Source organism: Elgaria multicarinata, chromosome 4 (genome assembly GCF_023053635.1).
Source record: "Elgaria multicarinata webbii isolate HBS135686 ecotype San Diego chromosome 4, rElgMul1.1.pri, whole genome shotgun sequence".
NCBI lineage: Eukaryota > Metazoa > Chordata > Lepidosauria > Squamata > Anguidae > Elgaria > Elgaria multicarinata.
In genome coordinates, this window is record NC_086174.1 from 47,751,020 (window position 1) to 47,770,979 (window position 19,960).

The 19,960-nt window shown below is 45.5% G+C and overlaps 1 protein-coding gene across 2 annotated transcripts in view; it reads left to right on the plus strand.

Annotated features, from left to right (window-relative positions):
* Nucleotides 1-19,960, plus strand: part of CCDC167 (coiled-coil domain containing 167) — a 31,817-nt gene that overhangs the window by 4,636 nt on the left and 7,221 nt on the right. For both annotated transcript variants that reach the window (XR_010025369.1, XM_063124193.1), the window contains exon 2: nt 17,941-18,035. Coding sequence is in view for 1 of the 2 variants with exons in the window: in XM_063124193.1 (XP_062980263.1) it covers nt 17,941-18,035 (95 nt within the window). In the remaining variant the exon portion in view is untranslated. The remainder of the gene's footprint in view (nt 1-17,940; nt 18,036-19,960) is intronic.

Here is a 19,960-nt window from a genome sequence, read left to right on the forward strand (position 1 = left end):
CGTCTTATCCTGTTTTGTGGGATCAATTTCAGGTTTTGGAGCCTGAGGATATGGACAAGACACTAGCATCTGTTCAACCCACCACATACTCTCTCGACCCTTGCCTGTCATGGCTTATTCGAATGCATCATTGCATGATGGGGTGGTCCCTGCTGCCTTGAAGGAGGCAGTGGTACAACCACTCCTGAAAAAAAACCTCCCTTGACCCAGAGATTTATGCTAACTATTGTCCACTTGCAAATACCCCGTTCTTGAGCAAGGTGCAGGCAACTGCAGGCACTCTTGGATAAAACTGATTTACTTGGATCCATTGCAGTCTGGGTTCAGGTCTGGTTTCGGGATGGAATCTGCCTTGGTCGCCCGTCTTCAGGAGAGAGATAACCCTGTTACTTCTTCTCAATCTCTCAGCAGCTTTTGATACCATTGACCATGGTATCCTCCTGGACTGCCTTCTTGAGTTGGATGTTGGAGGCACTGTTCTACAGTAGTTCGACTCCTACTTGCGAGGTCAGATCCAGAGAATAGCATTGGATGACTGTATTTCAACTTCATGGCAGATGAACTGTGGCATGCCACAGGGCACCATCTAGTCTCCAATGTTATTCAATATCTATATGAAGCTGTTGGGAGCAGTCATCAGGAGATTTGGAGCAAAGTGTCACCAGTATGACATCCAGCGCTATTTCTCTCTAACATCTGAATTGGGAGAGGCCGTGCACGTTCTGAACCAGTGCCTGGATGCAGTTATAGCTTGGATAAGGGCCAATAAACTGAAGCTGAATCCCGAAAAGACAGAGGCTTTGTGGGTTGGTGGTCCGGGAATTGGGATGTTCGCCTGTTCTGGCTGGGGTTGCACTCCCTTTGAAACAGCCGGTCCATAGGTTGGGGGTGCTCCTGGACCCAACTTTGTAACTAGACACCCAGCTGGCCTCAGTGGCCTGGAGCACCCATTATCAACTTCAGTTGGTACACCAGCTATGCCCTTTCCTGGATAGGGATAGCCTAGCCACGGTCATCCATGAACTGGTAACCTCACGATTAGACTACTGTAACACGCTTTATGTGGGGCTACCCATTGCGTGGTTCGGAAGCTGCAGCTTGTGCAGAACGCAGCAGCTAGGGTGCTCACCAGGACACCTAGCTCTGCCCACATAAAACCTGTGCTAAAAGAACTGCACTGGCTGCCTGTTAGCTACTGAGCCATGTGCAAGGTTATGCTATTATCCTATAGCATATAGTTTTTATACAGTTGTTTTTATGTCCCTGATGGTTTTTAAATTTTGTATACTTCTAATGTTTACTGTTTTTAGCTTTTGTGAACCGCCCAGAGAGCTTCGGCTGTGGGGCAGTATATAAATGTAATCAATTAATTAATTAATTAAAGCCCTAAACAACTTGGGACCAGGATACCTAGCAGACCGCCTTCCCTTATACACGCCCAGACGACACCATCAGAGGAGGTCTTGCTCATCATTCCAAGATGAACAGACTGTTGTCACAAAGAACCTTGACAGCGGGCCTTCTCTTTAGCGGCAACCACCCTCTGGAAAACCCTCCCTCGTGCGGTTCAGGAGGCGGAAAATATAACATCTTTCAAATGTCTCCTGAAAACACATCTTTTTAGACAAGCTTTCCCTGGATTATAAGTTTTTCTGGTTTTATATGACATTTGAAATTTTTTATAGTTTTAAATTTTGACCTCTGTATATTATGGTTTTAATTGTGAACTGCCCAGAGAGCCTTGACTGTTGGGCAGTATAAATATGTAATAATAAATAAACAAACATGATTTGGATACATGGGTTAAATCTTTAGTATCTCCTGTTGAAGGTTGAGAAAAACTAGGATTTAGACTACTGTTACCAGTCACAGTCGACAACACTAGACAAAATGGACATATAATCTAATAGTATAAGGCAGGTTCGTTTGAGTGAATTTGATAATAGGAATGGTGAGAATGATGTAAGAGGAGAGGACTTTAGAGGAAAGGTAGGTAACCTGCAGGGAGCAGTTCCTTCTGGGAAGTGATTTCCCTCCCTTCTTATGCTCACTGGTTATCTGTTGAAGAAAAGTGGCGAAAGGAAGAAGCCTGTAACTTTCTTAGCAGCTATCTGTGTAGAAAAGTCTGGTTCTTGGGGAAAGGCAGTATAAATCGTTGGGAGAGGTAACTACACTAAAGATATCTAGGTATCTCTGGCCAGCTTTGTCCCATCATTGAGGATGCTCCCCCCTAAATAGGCTTCCCTTTATGCTATAGACAGTTGTTTCACCATTTTGCAAGCTGCTTCAGAGGTGTTATGTCTGAGCTTCTTACATTTTCTTCGTTTAGTTCCTTGGCTTGGATTTCAATGTGTTGTCCTCTGTGTAATGAGTTAAGTTTATGGAATAATATTGAAAGTGCTAGCTCTGTCTGAGCCAAGAATGAAAACAAAAATGGCAAATTCCTAGGAGCCAGTATTTGTCATGAGTTAATATCTCAATCAGTGGCTGGAAGACAAGGCACCTGGGACTTTCCCCTGGGTTTGTGTGCGCGAATATTGTTGTTTTTCACCCCTTGTCACTTGCCTCAATCACTAGTCCCTGCTCCCACTCCAGCCTGGAAAAACAGGATGAGAGATGGCTTTTGGAATCTGTTGGGTTCTGCTTTTGCCCCATTTCCAAGCCCTCCTCCTTTTCCCGCTCCCCTATGCTTACCCTCTCAGGGAGTCACTCACTGGTGTTCCTTCCCTGTCTTGCCAAGTCTTCAACTCTGGCTGCTGCTGTTATTTTGAGCTTATTAAAACTCCCCCTGCTCCGAGGCAATGATGTGTTGATTTAATCAAAAGTATCTGCTGATCTGAGCAGTGCAATAGAACGTTCATGAATGGGAAAACCTGGGATGTAGGACCTCAAGCTCCGCTAATCGTAAGTGGCTCAGCCTGCTCAGCAGTAGCTTTAGCCATCCATTGCAATAACAGACACTTTCCTCCTCCTCATGAAAACCTGCCTGGGGCCATGCTGTGAACGGAGTTATTTCCTTTCTTGACACACTTTTCCCCCTTCAATATCCTATGCAAACAATGGTGAAATTTTTAGGTTAATGCCAATGGCGGTTTGCGCAAACTGGCCCTGTTCAGAAGACACCTTAAACCACAGCTTTAACCATGGTGATTAACGCTTTTTGCCTTAATTCCATGGCATCTTCTGAACAGGGCCACTGACTGGTAAAATGGAATTTATTTTTACATGAAGAATCTCTAATATCAAGAGTGAAATCTGTTTGAATGAAGGGTTTTTAAGTAGTCCTCAATGTATTTATTTATTTATTTATTACATTTTTATACCGCCCAATAGCCAAAGCTCTCTGAGTGGTTCACAAAAATTAAAATGTAAAGGTTCTGATCATGAATAACGACATCCCAGTGAACAGTCAGAGAATGAAACATGAATATGGTTACAGCAACCCTATCATTATCGTCCTCATCCCATCTAACAGAGAAAGTGATAGATTGATGGCTTATTTGAGAGAGCCAGTGTAGTGTAATGGTTAGAGTGTTGGACCGGGACCTAGGAGATTCAGGTTCTAGTCCCCACTTAGCCATGAAGCTCACTGGGTGACTTTGGGCCAGTCTGTGACCCTGTTCAGACAACATGCTAAGCCATGGTGATCAAGCATTTTGAGCTAAACATGGCTTAGCATGTTGTGTGAACCATTCCTAACCATGGTGGCTATGACAGATCCAAATTATTTTGGTGACCACCAAAATATGAGGCACAAAATACGGCAATTTCTGTTGGACCAATTTCTGTTAGTGCAGATTGTAAAAAATGTCCTAGTTACACATGGCTTTTCATGTAGAATAATGGATTGGCATCTCATTTTACCTCTGTAAAGCGATCAAGGTGAAATACTCATGCAAATATTTTAATTGTTTCAGATAGATAGAGACTAAATGACAAAATGATTAGCAGTTCAAACACATGCAAAACAGTGACCAGCAGGACATAACAGATTAGTGCAATGCAGTTGAAAACTAGCTGCCATTCCAAATTGTGTATAGTTAAGAGATCTGTGTAACTCAAGTTCACCAACAGTGATTCGCCAGTGAATAATACTGCTTTGTCTATCAACATTTTATTAATAAATATTCAGAGAAAGTTAAGAGGGGATTTTGCAGCAATAATTTATTTGTCAAAGTATTATCTAATATCTAGGATAGTAGTTTTGTCTGCTGTTTGCATTGACTTAAACATCTACATTGGGGTAGGTAGCCCCTCCCATAATCCTTAATCATTGGTCATGCTGGCTGGGGCTGATGGGAGCTGTAGTCCAAAACGTTTGCCTGCCCCTTATCCAGATTGTCTTAATATTTAGCATTAACATTCATAACAATTTACCATTCAGTGGAGAAGCTCTGACTCATTCTTGCAGATTAAGGACATTTGGGAGAAAAGGGTTAAAAATTACTGTGTTCTTAAAAGGCAGTCAAACAAGAACAACTATAGAAAAATAGGAAGTGACAGCATCATGAGTGAGTGCTTAAAAATTAACGTGTAGAGCCAAGCAAGAGCTCCAGCAAGCAAGAGTTTGAGGCTGCCGCATGTGGGCCATGTAGGATTGTGACCAAAAAGACATTATTGTATTAAGATTCACTAACAGGAACAGCGTGTTTAGTAGTTTTCTGCTCTAGTTAGCCCTGGCTAGACCTCCATGGAAGATAGCATGCGTTTCTGGGCAGATTGTTTCAACAAGAACAGACAAATGGAAGGCAAAAAAAAAAATAGTATTCAAAGCAGGCTTTCCTGCCCTTTATTTCCTTGGGTTTAATTTTTGGTTGTAAACTCCTTGGGGCAGGGACCTGTCCCCTTTGTAAAAGACTAAGCATGTTGATGGGGCTATAAATAATGAATAATAGTAATAAAAACAGGCATGTCCATGCTAGGTCCTTCTGATTGTTGCCATATGGGCCACACATCCTACCTGCCATGTTTAAACTGTAATTTCATCTGCATAGTGTAATTCACACTGAAGTTGTATGAAAATTCAAATAGCTATGGAGGAACGTAGTACAGCAATACTGCAACTTGTGGTGGACTGAAATGAGCAAATATCTCAACTTTCTCCATTATGGAAGTGTTGTTTGGACAGAAATCCTCTAAATCCAACATAAGTGTGATTGCTCTTCCCACTCTCCTGTAAGTCAATATGGGAGGTATGCTTAATAATAATAATTCAATGTACAGTATGTATATATTTCATTTATATCCCACCTCTTTTCCATGATACCCTCCTAGCGGTGCTCAAGATTTTGGAGATCCAGTCCATGATGGCTTGGAATAGGGCTTTAGTATTGTAGCGCCCACTCTCTGAAACTCGCCACCGCTACAAATTTAACACTACAAATCATCCAACCTATCTGGCTTTTCAGCACCTACTGAAAACGTACCTTTTCCAACAAACATTCACAGGAAGATAATCGTGTCTTCTTTATAGAGTATTTAATTATGATCTTATACCGTATTGCTTTGTGTATCACATAGTTCCTAGGTGTTCTTCCCATCCAGGCATTGATCAAACCTAGATTGCTTAGCTTCAGCAAGGCTCCTGCATCATATGCCTCCAGTTCATCTTCCGGGTATAGTGCTTTAGGGTGGTCAATGCATGTCACCTACATTATCACAGGAATTGGTCCTGTAAGCTAGTTCGGTATTACTAGCATTGGCAAATTATACATTCTTACTCTAGCCTTTGACCCCTTTTGCCCTCAGTGCTGTCAGTCATCTCAAGAGGGTGATGATCAAGATAGATCCAGTGGCACTATTCTTTGTGAAACCTTTCTTAATATCTTTGACACAAATGTCTAATAAGGAAAATGTTACACATTCTCAAGACTGCTTGTTCCATTTTGCAGCTGTGTTTTCAGTAGAGCATTGAAGGGCCTGGACTAATTACAGGGAACACGGCAGTGTTCCCTGTGTTAAGGATGCTCAGTAAAAAGAGCATTCCACCATGTTAAAAGGAGTTATTGGGGGATGGGTCATTCTAGCATCCTAAAATGAAAAATATTTCACCAATCTTTCTGAAACGGAGTACTGCCAGAAAGAAATGCTAGTTTTACATACCCTGCGCGTTTCAAGAAGATTGATGAAATATTGAGGGCAGGATGTCACTTTAAATGACAAAAGGGGAGGAAGCATCTCTGTTCCAAACTGGCACAGAAATGCTTCTGGGTTGGCAACCATTTTTTTGCACACTAATAGCTGCAAATTGGGAGCCTCCCCATGCAATCCAGTTGTAGGATCGCATTGCCCTATCCTCCCCATTGATGGAATGGCCTTTCTTTTTTCAAAAGACCATTCCATCAATTTTTAATTTATATTTTAAAATTCCTATGTTTCCCTATGGGGAATCTGATAAGGGAACATGCACCTCAGATTCCCCAGAGGGAAGGGGGGAGAAGAAGGGAGAGTGCGGCCTGCGCTCACACCCAAGAGATCAGGTAAGTGGGGGGCTTGCCTGGAGCCGCCGCCACCACAGTTTGTGCGGCAGCGGGCCCAGGCGGGACGGGGAGGGAGGGCAACTTACCTGCTCCAGCGGCGGCAGGCCCGTGTTTAAATTGAGCCCCCGGTTCAACCAGGAAACAAGGCTGCAATTGCGGCCTTGCTTCTGGTGGGGCCAGGGGCTCAATTTAAACCTGGGCCTGCTGCCACCGGAGCAGGTAAGTGATGTTGGGGGTGGGTGGGCTTGCCTGGGGCCGCCGCCGCCACAGTTCGTGCGGCGGCGGGCCCAGGAGGGAAGGGAGCTCTACCTTCTGTGGCGGCAGCAGGCCCAAGCGGGACGGGGGGGGCGACTTACCTGCTCTGGCAGCAGCAGGCCCGGGTTTAAATGGAGCCCCCGGCTCCACCCGGAAGCAAGGCCAAAAATTGCAGCCTTGCTTCCGGTGGGGCCAGGGGCTCCATTTAAACCCGGGCCTGCTGCCGCCAGAGCAGGTAAGTGAAGTTGGGGGGAGGCTTGCCTGGGGCCGCCGCTGCAGTTTGGGCGGCGGCGGTCCCAGGAGGGACGGGGGAGCTACCTTCTGCGGCAGGCCCGGGTGCTCAGTTGAAGCCCGGGCCCGCAACCGCCAGAGAAGGTAAGTGAAGTGGGGTGGGTGGGCTTGCCTGGAGCCGCCGGCGCCGGAGAAGGTAAGTGAAGTGGGGTGGGTGGGCTTGCCTGGAGCCGCCGCCGCAGCTACAGTACATCTGCCGCTACAGTACATCCAAGTCATATGGGATATGTGCTTTGGGATAGCCAGGTGGAAAGAAGCTAACCTTTTGGATGGATTTCTCAATGTGAGCTAACAGTGTAAGGTTGCAGCATACAAGGCAAATGCAGTTTTTGGAAGCAGTATTTTAAGATTCATTTAAATCTCTGATGTGGCTATTACATGTGACTTCCAAGTCATATGTAATAGGTACGTCTGAGATTTAAAAGATATCTGGTCATCAGTTATACAAAGCCATGAAATTCAATAAACAAAAAACCTACGGTTTACAAAACAACGTTAAGGATGTACACTTTTCAACCAAGCACCAAAAAGTGGGGAAATTGGGAGTTAAGGATCACCAGCCTTAAAGCCACATCCTCCCTAAGGAGGCAGAAAGTACCAGTGAAATTCTCATTCTCCCAAAGCAGATAAACCATGCATTTAACCATGAATTTACATCTAGGTTGGTACAAAAAGAATCATAGAATCATAGAATAGCAGAGTTGGAAGGGGCCTACAAGGCCATCGAGTCCAACCCCCTGCTCAATGCAGGAATCCACCCTAAAGCATCCCCGACAGATGGTTGTCCAGCTGCCTCTTGAAGGCCTCTAGTGTGGGAGAGCCCACAACCTCCCTAGGTAACTGATTCCACCGTCGCACTGCTCTAACAGTTAGGAAGTTTTTCCTGATGTCCAGCCGGAATCTGGTTTCCTTTAACTTGAGCCCGTTATTCTGTGTCCTGCACTCTGGGAGGATCAAGAAGAGATCCTGGCCCTCCTCTGTGTGACAACCTTTTAAGTATTTGAAGACTGCTATCATGTCTCCCCTCAATCTTCTCTTCTCCAGGCTAAACATGCCCAGTTCTTTCAGTCTCTCTTCATAGGGCTTTGTTTCTAGACCTCTGATCATCCTGGTTGCCCTCTTCTGGACATGCTCCAGCTTGTCTGCGTCCTCCTTGAATTGTGGAGCCCAGAACTGGACACAATACTCTAGATGAGGCCTAACCAGGGCCGAATAGAGAGGAACCAGTACCTCACATGATTTGGAAGCTATACTTCTATTAATGCAGCCCAAAATAGCATTTGCCTTTCTTGCAGCCATATCGCACTGTTGCCTCATATTCAGCTTGTGATCTACAACAATTCCAAGATCTTTCTCGTTTGTAGTATTGCTGAGCCAAGTGTCCCCCATCTTGTAACTGTGCATTTGGTTTCTATTTCCTAAATGTAGAACTTGGCATTTATCCCTATTAAATTTCATTCTGTTGTTTTCAGCCCAGCACTCCAGCCTATCAAGATCACTTTGAAGTTTGTTTCTGTCTTCCAGGGTATTAGCTATCCCACCCAATTTTGTATCATTTGCAAATTTGATCAGTGTTCCCTGCACCTCCTCGTCCAAATCATTAATAAAAATGTTGAAGAGCACTGGGCCCAGGACTGAGCCCTGCGGCACCCCACTCGTTGCCTCTCCCCAGTTTGAGAAGGTTCCATTGATAAGTACTCTTTGAGTCCGATTCTGTAGCCAGCTGTGGATCCACCTAATAGTTGTTCCATCTAGCCCACCTTTAGCTAGTTTGTTAATCAGAATGTCATGTGGTACTTTGTCAAAAGCTTTGCTGAAGTCAAGATATATGACATCCACAGCATTCCCACAGTCCACAAGGGAGGTTATCCTATCAAAAAATGAGATCAAATTAGTCTGACAGGATTTGTTCCTGACTAATCCATGTTGGCTTCTAGTAATCACTGCATTGATTTCAAGGTGTTTACAGATTGACTTCTTTATAATCTGCTCCAGAATTTTCCCAGGGATGGATGTCAGACTGACTGGTCTGTAGTTCCCAGGTTCCTCCTTTTTGCCCTTTTTGAAGATAGGGACAACGTTAGCCCTCCTCCAGTCGTCCGGCACCTCACCCGTCTTCCATGATTTTGCAAAGATAATAGACAAAGGTTCTGAGAGTTCTTCTGCTAGCTCCTTCATTACTCTTGGATGCAGTTCATCGGGCCCTGGAGATTTAAACTCATTCAAGGAAATTAGGTGTTCTTTGACCATTTGTTTATCAATCTCAAACTGTAATCCTGCCCCCTCAACTTCTGCTTCACTTTTTCCAGGGGGGTCATAGACCCGCTTTTGGGAGAAGACCGAGGCAAAGTAGGAATTGAGCATTTCAGCCTTTTCTTTGTCGTCTGTTATCAATTTGCCATCCTCATTAAGCAGTTGAACCACCATTTCTTTCCTAACTTTTAAGTACTTTTAAGTACTTTTAAAAGCCTAACTTTTAAGTACTTCTTGGAACTTCACAGGTGGCCCTTTCGCTTTGCCACAGTTCTGGTCATAATGGCAAAAGCTATTTTTGTGAGACAGAAGGACAAGTATGCTAGAATAGGAAAGAATTGCTCCCTGGGGAGAAGAAAGAGCAGATGAACCTGCCTTCCCATATGGTGTGGGGCCTCTAGTATGGAGATGTAGGAGAAACATTGCAGAAGTCTCTCTTGTGGGTGGACTCTGACAGGGAGTACTGTATACAGGCAGTAGGCCTGCATGCACTAGTTGTTGGGGAACATGGGCGGGAGGGTGCTGTTGCGCCATGTCCTGCTTTTGGTTCCCTGGTCGACAGCTGCTTGGCCACTGTGAGAACAGAGTGCTGGACTAGATGGACCCTCGGTCTGATCCAGCAGGGCTCTTCTAATGCTCTTACGACTTTGAGCAATATCCAGAAAATTAAAGGACACATCCAAACTATCAGGGCCAGGGAACCTGGTACTCGCTTGATGCTTTGGACTACAATGCTCACAATCTCTGACTGTTGGTTATGCTGGCTAGGGCTTGTGGGAGTTGAAGTCTGAAGCATCAGGAGGGCACTAGTTTGCTTATCAGGCTAAAATCTTCATTATCTATAAAGAAGTAAGGTGCTTTAAACTGAGAAACAAGTGTAACTGTTGTGGATGTTCCTCCCTGACTTAATCTGAACCACCCAGTAAAATTGTTGAACTGCCCAAACAATGCACACATTTCGATGGATCTGGTAGTGTGACACAATGAGCCAGTTTGCACGATTGTCGCAACCCACTATGGCTGAAGCATGTGGTGTGTGCTGGCCACTTTTTGAATATTCAAACTGCATTTGGTGGGTGCCATGGCTTACCGGGTTGTGCAAACCCAGCAAGGGAGGCTAACCCTCACATAACCCATGGGCTATTTAACCCTCGCATAAAACGAGTTCACATGATACGATAAGCTGTGGCAACCCACCACCGCAGCTTGAATATTCAAATTGGCTGCTGGCACGTGCTGCAACCCACCTTGGCTTATAAGCCACAGTGAGCTGTGGTGATCATGTGAACTCGGTCAATGAGAAAGCCCTGCTGGTAGAGGACATGGGGCGAATCTGCTTAACAGGCAGTTTCATCTGTCTCCTCCTTACAAGCCCCCTCCCTTTTTGTTTGGCTCGAATCTGTTTTATGAGGGTCAGGAGGCGTAAAACCTCATTATCTAACTCCATTGGATGTCAGTGTATGTGTGATGTGGCTGAATGCCAGGATCTTAATTAGGGAATTTATAAAGACAGAGGCCGGATGCCATTTCTTGAAAACTGCTTGTAGTCTTCCTGCAAGGGAGAATGCTTTTTTATTAATTCATTACAAAAGTTGTTTATTTAAAGAAGAATAAAAGAACGAACAAATCCAGCCCACATCAAGTGGCATCCCTCTGTTTTCAAGTCTGCCTCTCAGGCTCTTCACCCAGAGACTGTATAAATAAATACCAGTAATAAGCTTATATCTCTCTTTGGACTGACTTCTGTTTCCCCCTCCATACACCCACCCAAGGCTCTGTGTTTTGGGGCGTCTCCAGAGTTTCCCCAAATGAATCCATATTTCAGAAGAAATGGACGTTGTGCCTTATGGCACCCTCCCTTCTAGGGAGATGCCTCTGGCTTTGGCACTTCACAGCTTGCTCGTCTTAGACGAAGGGGGCCATCCGTCCTCTCTTCAAGTATGTATTGTAGCACCAAATAGGTGGCTGCGGAAAGGCATTACCAGAGTCGATTATGGGAACAGCTCTTGTTGTTGTGAAGTGGTACTAGATATTAAATACCTTTTAAGTAGCTGTACTCCTTGCTCTGTGAAAGGATGAGAAATCTTTTGAATCAGCTTGCCTGCACAATGGATGTGGCAATTGCGCCTGCTGCAATTGTATTGGTGTTATACCAGTGTTCCTTGCAGCAAACACATCAAGTGTGAATGACAGACAGGCATCCTTTAACACTCAACGCCAGTGTATAGACATCAGGGGACTGTGGCACAGTCAGGGCTCCCTGGTGCATCTTCCATTTACATTGTACTCTTTTCCTGTGAGAAATGCTAGGGCAGGCATGAGCTGCATGTGGCCTACTAAGGTTGTTTGTGCGCTCCCCCAGTTGCAGCCACCACTATGCCACTGAAAATCATGGTTGTACCACTTTAACGATTCTGCAGAGGAACTGGGTGAGTGGGGATCGCACACCCTGTTCCTCTGCCATGTGGGGCTCCCCACAGCCCACGAAGCAAGCTGGAGGGAGCCTGATTTTGCTGGGATTCCACCACTGCCACCCCCTCTGGCAGAGGCACAGCCACTTCTACTGCTGGCAGGGTGAGGCCCCCTGTAAGTTTCCGGGAAGGGCGGCAGTGCAGCCCCGCAACCCTCCAAAATTGGCCATCCTGGCACTAGTAGTGTAACACTACTGTGTGCACCAGTTGCTGGGGAACATGGGTTGGAGGGTGCAGTTGCACCATGTCCTGCTTTGTGGGTCCTTGTCCGACGGCTGGTTGGCCACTGTATGAACAGAGTGCTGGACTAGATGGACCCTTGGTCTGATCCAGCAGGGCTCTTCTTTTGTTCTTAACACCAGTGTACCTGCAGAGACTGTGATTGCTGCATAAAGTGTGGAGCCAGTCTCTGCCCTTCAACACTTCCTGCCTCCGTGGTTGCCTTTCTGCGCCTTATGCATCTTCTCCCCATTTCTGCTCACCCACTGGCCAAATCATCTGGTCTCCATCTGGTTCCCTGGCCTGATGATCTGCCAGTGACTTTAGAAGTAAATTGGGTGGCAAAAAGGCTCTTTGCCCCCTTCCTGTGCAAAATTAGTGAAATTTTCAAAGAGCAGCCCAAAATCACTAGTGCATCTGTGGGGAGACTGCAAAGAGGGTGAAAGTAAAATGGCCGTAGTCCCTTAGCAGCAGGTTGGGGAACTTTTGGACTCTAGAACCTCAGCTTCCCCAACCTGGTGCCCTCCAGACATGTTATACTACAACACCCAGCATCCCCCAGCCAGCCATGGCTGGCTAAGGGATGCTGGGAGTTGTAAGCCAACAGGTCTGGAACGCACCGGGTTGGGGAAGGCAGTGCTCTAGATGCTGTTGGACTGCAACTCACATCAACCCTTCACCATTGGCTATGTTGGCTAGGGCATATGGAAGTTGGAAGTCCAAAAATCTGGTGGAGCAAGGCTGCCCTACACCAAAGCTGTGGCCATTTCTGACACCTTATAAGAAAGTGGGAGGTAAACCCAAAGCCAGCGCTTCCCATATCCATCACCATCGTGCCCCGTTTGGGGAATGAAGTTAATTAGTCTGTGTCTGCAAACCTGTGCTCACTTACTTGAGAGTAAGTGCTGTTGAACTCAGTGTGACTTACTTCTGAATACATACGCAGTATCCCATTGTTTGTGACCCATTCAGTCTTTGGCTGAGATTGCCAAGAAAATGACTGGCAGGAATGAATGGTGTACCAGGGCTATTTTACAGTAGCCTATGCTGGCTTGCCTCATCTAAGCGTTCTTTAGTGGGAACAAAAGCTTTCCATCTGCAGCAGGATTCAGGTGTACAGCAGTTTCAAAGAGCACTCTGTGGAGAGTTTCCTCTGAGGATTCTGTAGGAGCCTTTTGGTTTCTCAAAGGCTTGTGGTTTTTGTACAGGGAAGAGACTCTTGGGAACTCCCTCCCCCCAGTCCGGCCCAATCTCTCTCTATCTCTCTTTCCTACCCTGCCCACCCCTTTAACTAGGTGCAGGAGGTCTATTGGATTGAGAAAATATACTCTGGGGTGGCTGGCTTTTTAGCATTCAGGCTTGTCGTGCATGTTTTACAGTTGCATAGATGAGGGACATCAGCTTTAGGGCACAATCCTATACATGTTTAGACAAAACAGCCCTACAACTCCCACCATGCCCCACCCAGACGTACTAGGAGTTGTAGAGCTTTTCCCCCTGTCTAAACATGCATAGGATAGTGCCTTTCATGTTGAAAAGTTGTCTGACCCTGACCTAGCTCAAGCCTCAGGAATACGAAACTGAAAAATAGCGTTGAAATCCAGGATAACAACTACCGTGGTGGTTTCCAGTATTCCATGTGTGTGTGTGAGATGGTTCATACTAGTCAGATGTTCTATTTGCAGCCTTCCTGACACTAAAGCAAGATCTGGATATTTGAAATTGGTAACGGGGCTGGATGAGGGCCAAGAAACAGAATATTCCAAATGGATTCTGGAACGTACGGCAATCCACCATGACTTAAGCCACAGTAGGCTGCAGCGATCATGTGAACTGGACCAGTGGCTGTATACGTCTTCTGTAGTAAAACAGTGTCTTGTGGCACATTGAAAACCACTGCTACTAATTGTTAATTATTATTCAACATCATCATTTGTACAACACATTTCAAATGTTCAAAGTGTTTCATATACCTTATGTTAGTAATCTTTGGAACAGATGTGTAAGATAGGTCAATACTATTTTTCCCCATCTCAGCATGCTTTTATTGCTATAAATTGGGTCCTTATGTCTTGATTTTTCTTCCCTGTGCCTTGCCTGAGGCTGGCTTTGCTTGCTTTCCTTGAGCAGAGTGTGAGGATTGCTAATTAGCCTAGAATTGAGCCATAAAGTGGTTAATCAGGGGATCAGTAGAATTGATTTCCCAGTGTAATTGTTGGAAGGGATGTCCTTCCTTAAGACTTCTTTTCTTCCTGGGATGGGCTTCTATGCAGCAATCGGAAAAATCTCTCTTTTTTCTCTGGATTCAGTATATCTCATCAAGCTAATGGGATTGCTGACCCAGGTGGGCACTTGGCCTTTCTTAGCCCAGCTTCTGGCTGCTTGTGCACAACATTGCATGCAGTGCCAAAGAACTGGAAAAGGGAGCATGGGCTGAGTGGCCAGCTTTTTCATTCGCTTGTCAATCGGTACAAGCTCCCCATTCCAGTTCCCCTGCATGGGAAGGAGCCATCGCTCAATGGCAGCTGACTTGGTTTGCATGCAGAACGTCCCACGTTCAACCTCTGGCATCTCCAGTTTAAAAGGTTGTCCGGTAGTAGGGCTGAGAAAGACCTCTGCCTGCAACCCCCAAGAGCTACTGCCACTTTGAAGAGGTGTCATGGGGAGAGATGGACCATCGCTCTGACAGCATAAAGTTGCTTCCTCTGTTCAGCAACAAACGCACCATTTCTATCAGATCCCGACAGAGTCTCTTTCCTGATGCTTCACCCAGAAAGGATTGCAAACCAGAGATTCCCCCTGGGCTCAGTATGAGCCGAATTCCCTGGGGCACTTCTTTTCCCTGCAGAGCCACCCCAGCTCGGAGGCAGTCTCTCCATCCTTGAAATCCTTGATCACCTGCGTTTGTGAGCTTCAGTGGTTTGTCTCCCTCTCTTGTCTCTCTATTTTACTGGAAAATAAATTAGCAGGCTAATTAGATGACTATCTTAAGCAGCCAGCAGTTGCTTCCTGCCAGAATGCCAGCTGAATACAAGATGATCACAGGCATTAAAAGTATCCACTTGGGACTCTGAATTGCCCAAGTTAATTTGCCTGCTCCACCTGGGGCAAGTCCCTGGGCCCCTTTCGGGTTTTGGGGAAGAAGATTGTGGCTGCATGAAAATGTGTAACAGTAGCAAAGGTAGTTCCTGATGCTGTCTTGTTTCCGGTAGGAAAATACAGGCAGCTGTCCCACCTGCATCCAAAGGTTTGCTTCTGCTGCATTTTACCTAAGCAATGGATATGAGTGTTAATTTCCCCATATTTTCATAGGGAGTCATGGTAGTGTGTATGATGTTAAACATTAACACAGGAAGAGTTCTTCTAGATCAGCCTTCCTCAACCTGGGGCGCTCCAGATGTGTTGGACTGCATCTCCCAGAATGCCCCAGCCAGCTGGCTGGGGCATTCTGGGAGTTGTAGTCCAACACATCTGGAGCGCCCCAGGTTGAGGAAGTCTGTTCTAGATGATCTCCATGCAAAGAAAAAGCTGGGGAGAAGAGGATTCTATCTTTTCAAGCTGAACATTGGGAGATTGAAGACAGATAAAAAGGGAATGCTTCTTCATCCCATACATTTAAAATGGAATTTGTTACAAGGTGTAGTGATGGCTTTAAAGGGGGATGAGACAAATGCATGGAGGATAAGGCTGTCAGTGGCCACAAGTCACGATAGCTGAACACACACTCTTAATCTGCAGCATGAGTATGTATTTTGCTACAGATACATGGACTGAGAAGCAGCCATTTGCTTCCCAGTCTGTGTACAGGTGGCAAATGAACACTCTTGTCCTCATCTAGCTCTAGTTATGCACAACTAATAATGGTCCACAGATGGAGATATGTAATCTCCATCAACAAGTATATACATCCAATTCACGGGGGCCTGAATTATGATTACAAGGCAGATCCAGATGTACATCCAAATCAATTCTGTGTATGTGTAAACCTGCGTCTTTGCAACGGTCTCTTTTGCTGGATTGGGACTTCAGTCTTCAGAGGTTTTCAGTTTTTCCTATATGATTATCTGGGTAATGTAAAACTACTCTTAGTGGAATATTTTTTAATGCGACTGCTGATACTTTAATGCCAGCCTCGGGTTGATTTTATTGGGACTTGGATATCTAACTCACATTTCTGCGTTTTGAAAACCTGTCCCTTGATGCAACAACCCTTTGAAAGTTTTAGGAACGTAGGAAGCTGCCTTGGACTTGGTTTATTTACAGTATTTTTACTCTGCTCTTCTGCCAAAAAAGGCTTCCAGATTAATAAGACACTGAGTCAGACCCTTTGTCCCTCTAGCCTAGTGTTGTCAGCACTGACTAGCAGCAGTCCTCCACCGTTTCAGGCAGGATTTTTTTTCCTAATGCTACTTGGAGATGCCAGGGATTGAACCTGGGACCTTCTGCATGCAAAGCAGGTGTTCGATCATTAAGCTACAGGCCCTCCAAAAGGGGGACACTAATGGTAATTAATGTGAAACTCACCTCTTCCTTGATCTTTATGCTGTTTTGACCTCAACCTCTATTTCCAGTAGCAGTGGAGACGCACCACAAAGAAAACTTGCCCGATTGTTTAGGAATTCTCTGCCTTGGTGTGTTCTTGCCCCATTTTCCCCCTTTTAATCAAAGTTTTTTTCTGCCTCTCCAGAATGCTCCTATATATTGTGGCACTAAATACTACTTTAAGAGTAATGTCATGAGTAGGTTGAGCATCTAAAGCCCTGGTCAGCCACCAATTTTATTGGATGCCCCCTTTGAGGAAGAGATGCATAGTAATGGGCCAGGGCCTCCTTTCATCCCCCAAAGTGGATAGCTAGCAAGTTTAATTGCCATGGTAACCACTCCTTTCACACACCTCACTTGGCCCTGGATTGATAATAGGGTGGTGGCGGCGCAGGGCGGCTGAACTTATACTATAAAACCCTAAACGACTTGGGACCAGGATTCCTAGCAGACTGCCTTCCCTTCTGCCTTCCCCAGATGACACTTCAGAGCTTCAGAGGTGGTCTTGCTGATCTTTCCAGAATGAATAGCATGTTGCCATGAAGAACCTCGATGGCAGACTTTTTCTGGAGCGGCACTCACCCTCTGGAAAACCCTCCCTCGTGCAGCTTGGGAGGTGGAAAACATACCATCCTTTAAACGCCTCCTGAAAACACATCTTTTCAGACAGACTTTCTCTGGGCTGTAACTACTGCTGGGTTTATTTTGGTTTTACATGGTATTTTTACACTCTTAAAGCTTTATATTATGTCTTGATTTGCTGTGTTTTATGTTTTTAATTGTCAACTGCCCAGACAACCTCAGCTATTAGGCAGTATAAAAATGATAGATAGATAGATAGATAGATAGATAGATAGATAGATAGATAGATAGATATTGAGGCCTGTGGCCAAAATTTGGCCCTCTGGGGTTCGCCAGATGAGCACAGCCGCTTCCTCTTCCCATCCCCTTTCCCCAACTGCCAATTGTTAGCTGGTTTTTGCACATTTTTCCCCAGCTAAAAGGTTGAAATGTCCCTCCTAAGGCTTAGTTCCTGGCAGTCAGAGTTATCCATTAAAATATGATGGTAGTTTGGTCCTGCCCACCCTTGGAATGGAGCCCCCAAGAGTGTTTCTGAGTTGAATTCAGCCCTCGGGCTGGAAGAGGTTCAGCATCCCTGCAGTGGTGTATGGGGTGGTCTGGTATTCTTCAGGAATTGGATTATGGCCCTGAGATTTCCAGTCACTCATCTCCTATCTAAAGGGCTCCTTTTCTCCTTATTGTTAGGACTGCTAACAGGCTCTACCTGTTTTGTTTAAAGGGCTTGGAGGTAGTGAAAAATTAATCTGCAACTGTGTCTTCTGCCTTAATCCTGGTGGGATGGTGGGATAGCGGAAGCTGTCTTTGACAGAGAGTCTTATCATTCTGGGTGGGGTCTCTGTGTATTTCAGATAGATTGCCTGGAGGACAAGCTGTCCCACTGCAGGCAGGCCTTGGAAGAGTTGGATTTTAAGTTGCGGAGAGAAGAGCTGACTCCTGAGAGAAGGTACTTGTGGGGATCCTTTCCTGTTTCATGGAGCTGCAGCAGCTGTATGTTTCTCCTGCAAACCACTGGTGGGCGAGATGTGTCGATTGTAAACACCTCTGGACAGAGCAGAGATTTAATGAGCTCCCCCGGCTGCACTTTGCTTAAAAAGGAGACGGTTTGGCAGAGAGGAAGTGGAATGAGAGCCGAACTGAATTTGGCCCTCTGCCGCTTTCTTTGCCCCCACTGCCTGTGTGGACACACTCTGAGCCCTAATAGGCTTTTGATTTCTCCCTAGTCCCCGAGACAGTCCCTTTTTATACTGTCCTTCTATCCTTCGGTGTTTCCCTCCCATTAACATTTTGGAAACTTCTTAAAGTTCCCCCCCCCACACAAAAGTATTTTCCCTCTGCTTTCTGGCTTCTTCGTGGATTATCTCATATTTGCTGGCCTGCTGCAGCCTAGAAATGCCAGATTTTGCAGCACCTTACCAGTTTTATCTTCTCTAAATGAAATATTCTCATTCCCAACTTCTGTAGTTACAATAATATGTATACAGCATACTAAAGTAAAATATAGATCATAGCATGGAATAGGCTTTTAGGCCATCTAGTCAAACCCCTCACTTGATACGGAAGATTCAGAACTAAAGAATCCCCAAGAGATACCTGTCCACCCTCTGTCCAAAGAGCCCACCACTCTTCTAGATAATTGGTTTCTCAGTCAACTGCTCTTACCATCCAGACATTTCTCCTAATGTTCATCTGAAATTTACCCTCCTCTAACTTAAGCCCGTTAGATTTAATCCTGCCCTCTGGAGCAGCGAAGAACGTGTCTTTGCCCTCTTCTGTGTGACCTTTCAGGTATTCGAAGAGGGCTTCATGTCTTCTCTTTTCCAAGCTAAACATATATGGTTCCTTCAACCTTTTCATGCAGGGTTTGTTTTCCATCCCCTGACCTTCTTCCTTGCCCTCCTCTGAACCCGTTTCAATTTGTCTACACCCTTCTTGATATGCGGCACCCAGAATTCGACACAGTACTCCAGATGCGGTTGGACTAATGCAGAATAAAATGGAACGACTTCTTGTGACTTGGAAATATGGCACTGACCAAGTTCCCGAGTTCAGGTTGCACTGGAGGAGGAAATGAGCCGAGACGACGATCTTCAAGTTCTCCAGACAGTTCCCAGTCTGCAGGCACGGCTGTGTGTACTCTGTGCTTTAAAAAAGGGTGGGGGGAGCATTGCATGTGTTTGCTGTTTTTGCACATTTTTTCGTAGTTCTGTAGTCATGGGGAGTGGCAAGCTGCTGTGCAGAGCACAGCATGTCTCTCTTCTGGTCATTGGGCATCTTGAGCCAAACAGCTGCAGCCATGCAACACGTGGGAAGGAGAATGCTGAATCTTTCCCCTGCGTACTGCTTTTGTGCAATTCACACACACACTCCGCCCCACTGCTCCTCCCTCCCTGGAACAGCGAACACCTGTCTGGAGACCAAGCTAGGGGGAAGGGGCTAGAAAGGAGATGGCAAGAAAGGGGGGGGAATTTCTTGCGACTTCTTTGCTGAAAATTGTCCCCTCTGCTGCTTTGCAGCTATTTGATGAAGATGCACGTCTGCTGCCAAATGGGTGGTTCTGGCCTTATTCAGGTATTCCTTTGGCTTTGGAGACTTCAACAGCATTTCCCCAGGTGCGCTCCAGCCCATTTGCTGCCGTAAGGACTAGCAACGTGCTGTATAAAAAAATAAAAGCAGAGATTTGCAGGAAGCTGCTTCACAAAGATGATGTCTTTTTCTAGTTGTAACGCTTTTACCCAAGTTCCTCTTCTCTTCCCAATCTTCTTACTTAGAGATATGGCAAAACGGTGCCTCTTATTATCATTCCAATATACCAGATGCTGTTATGCTGCTTTTACTGTTCCAGAAGCATATGCATGACCAGTGAAGAAA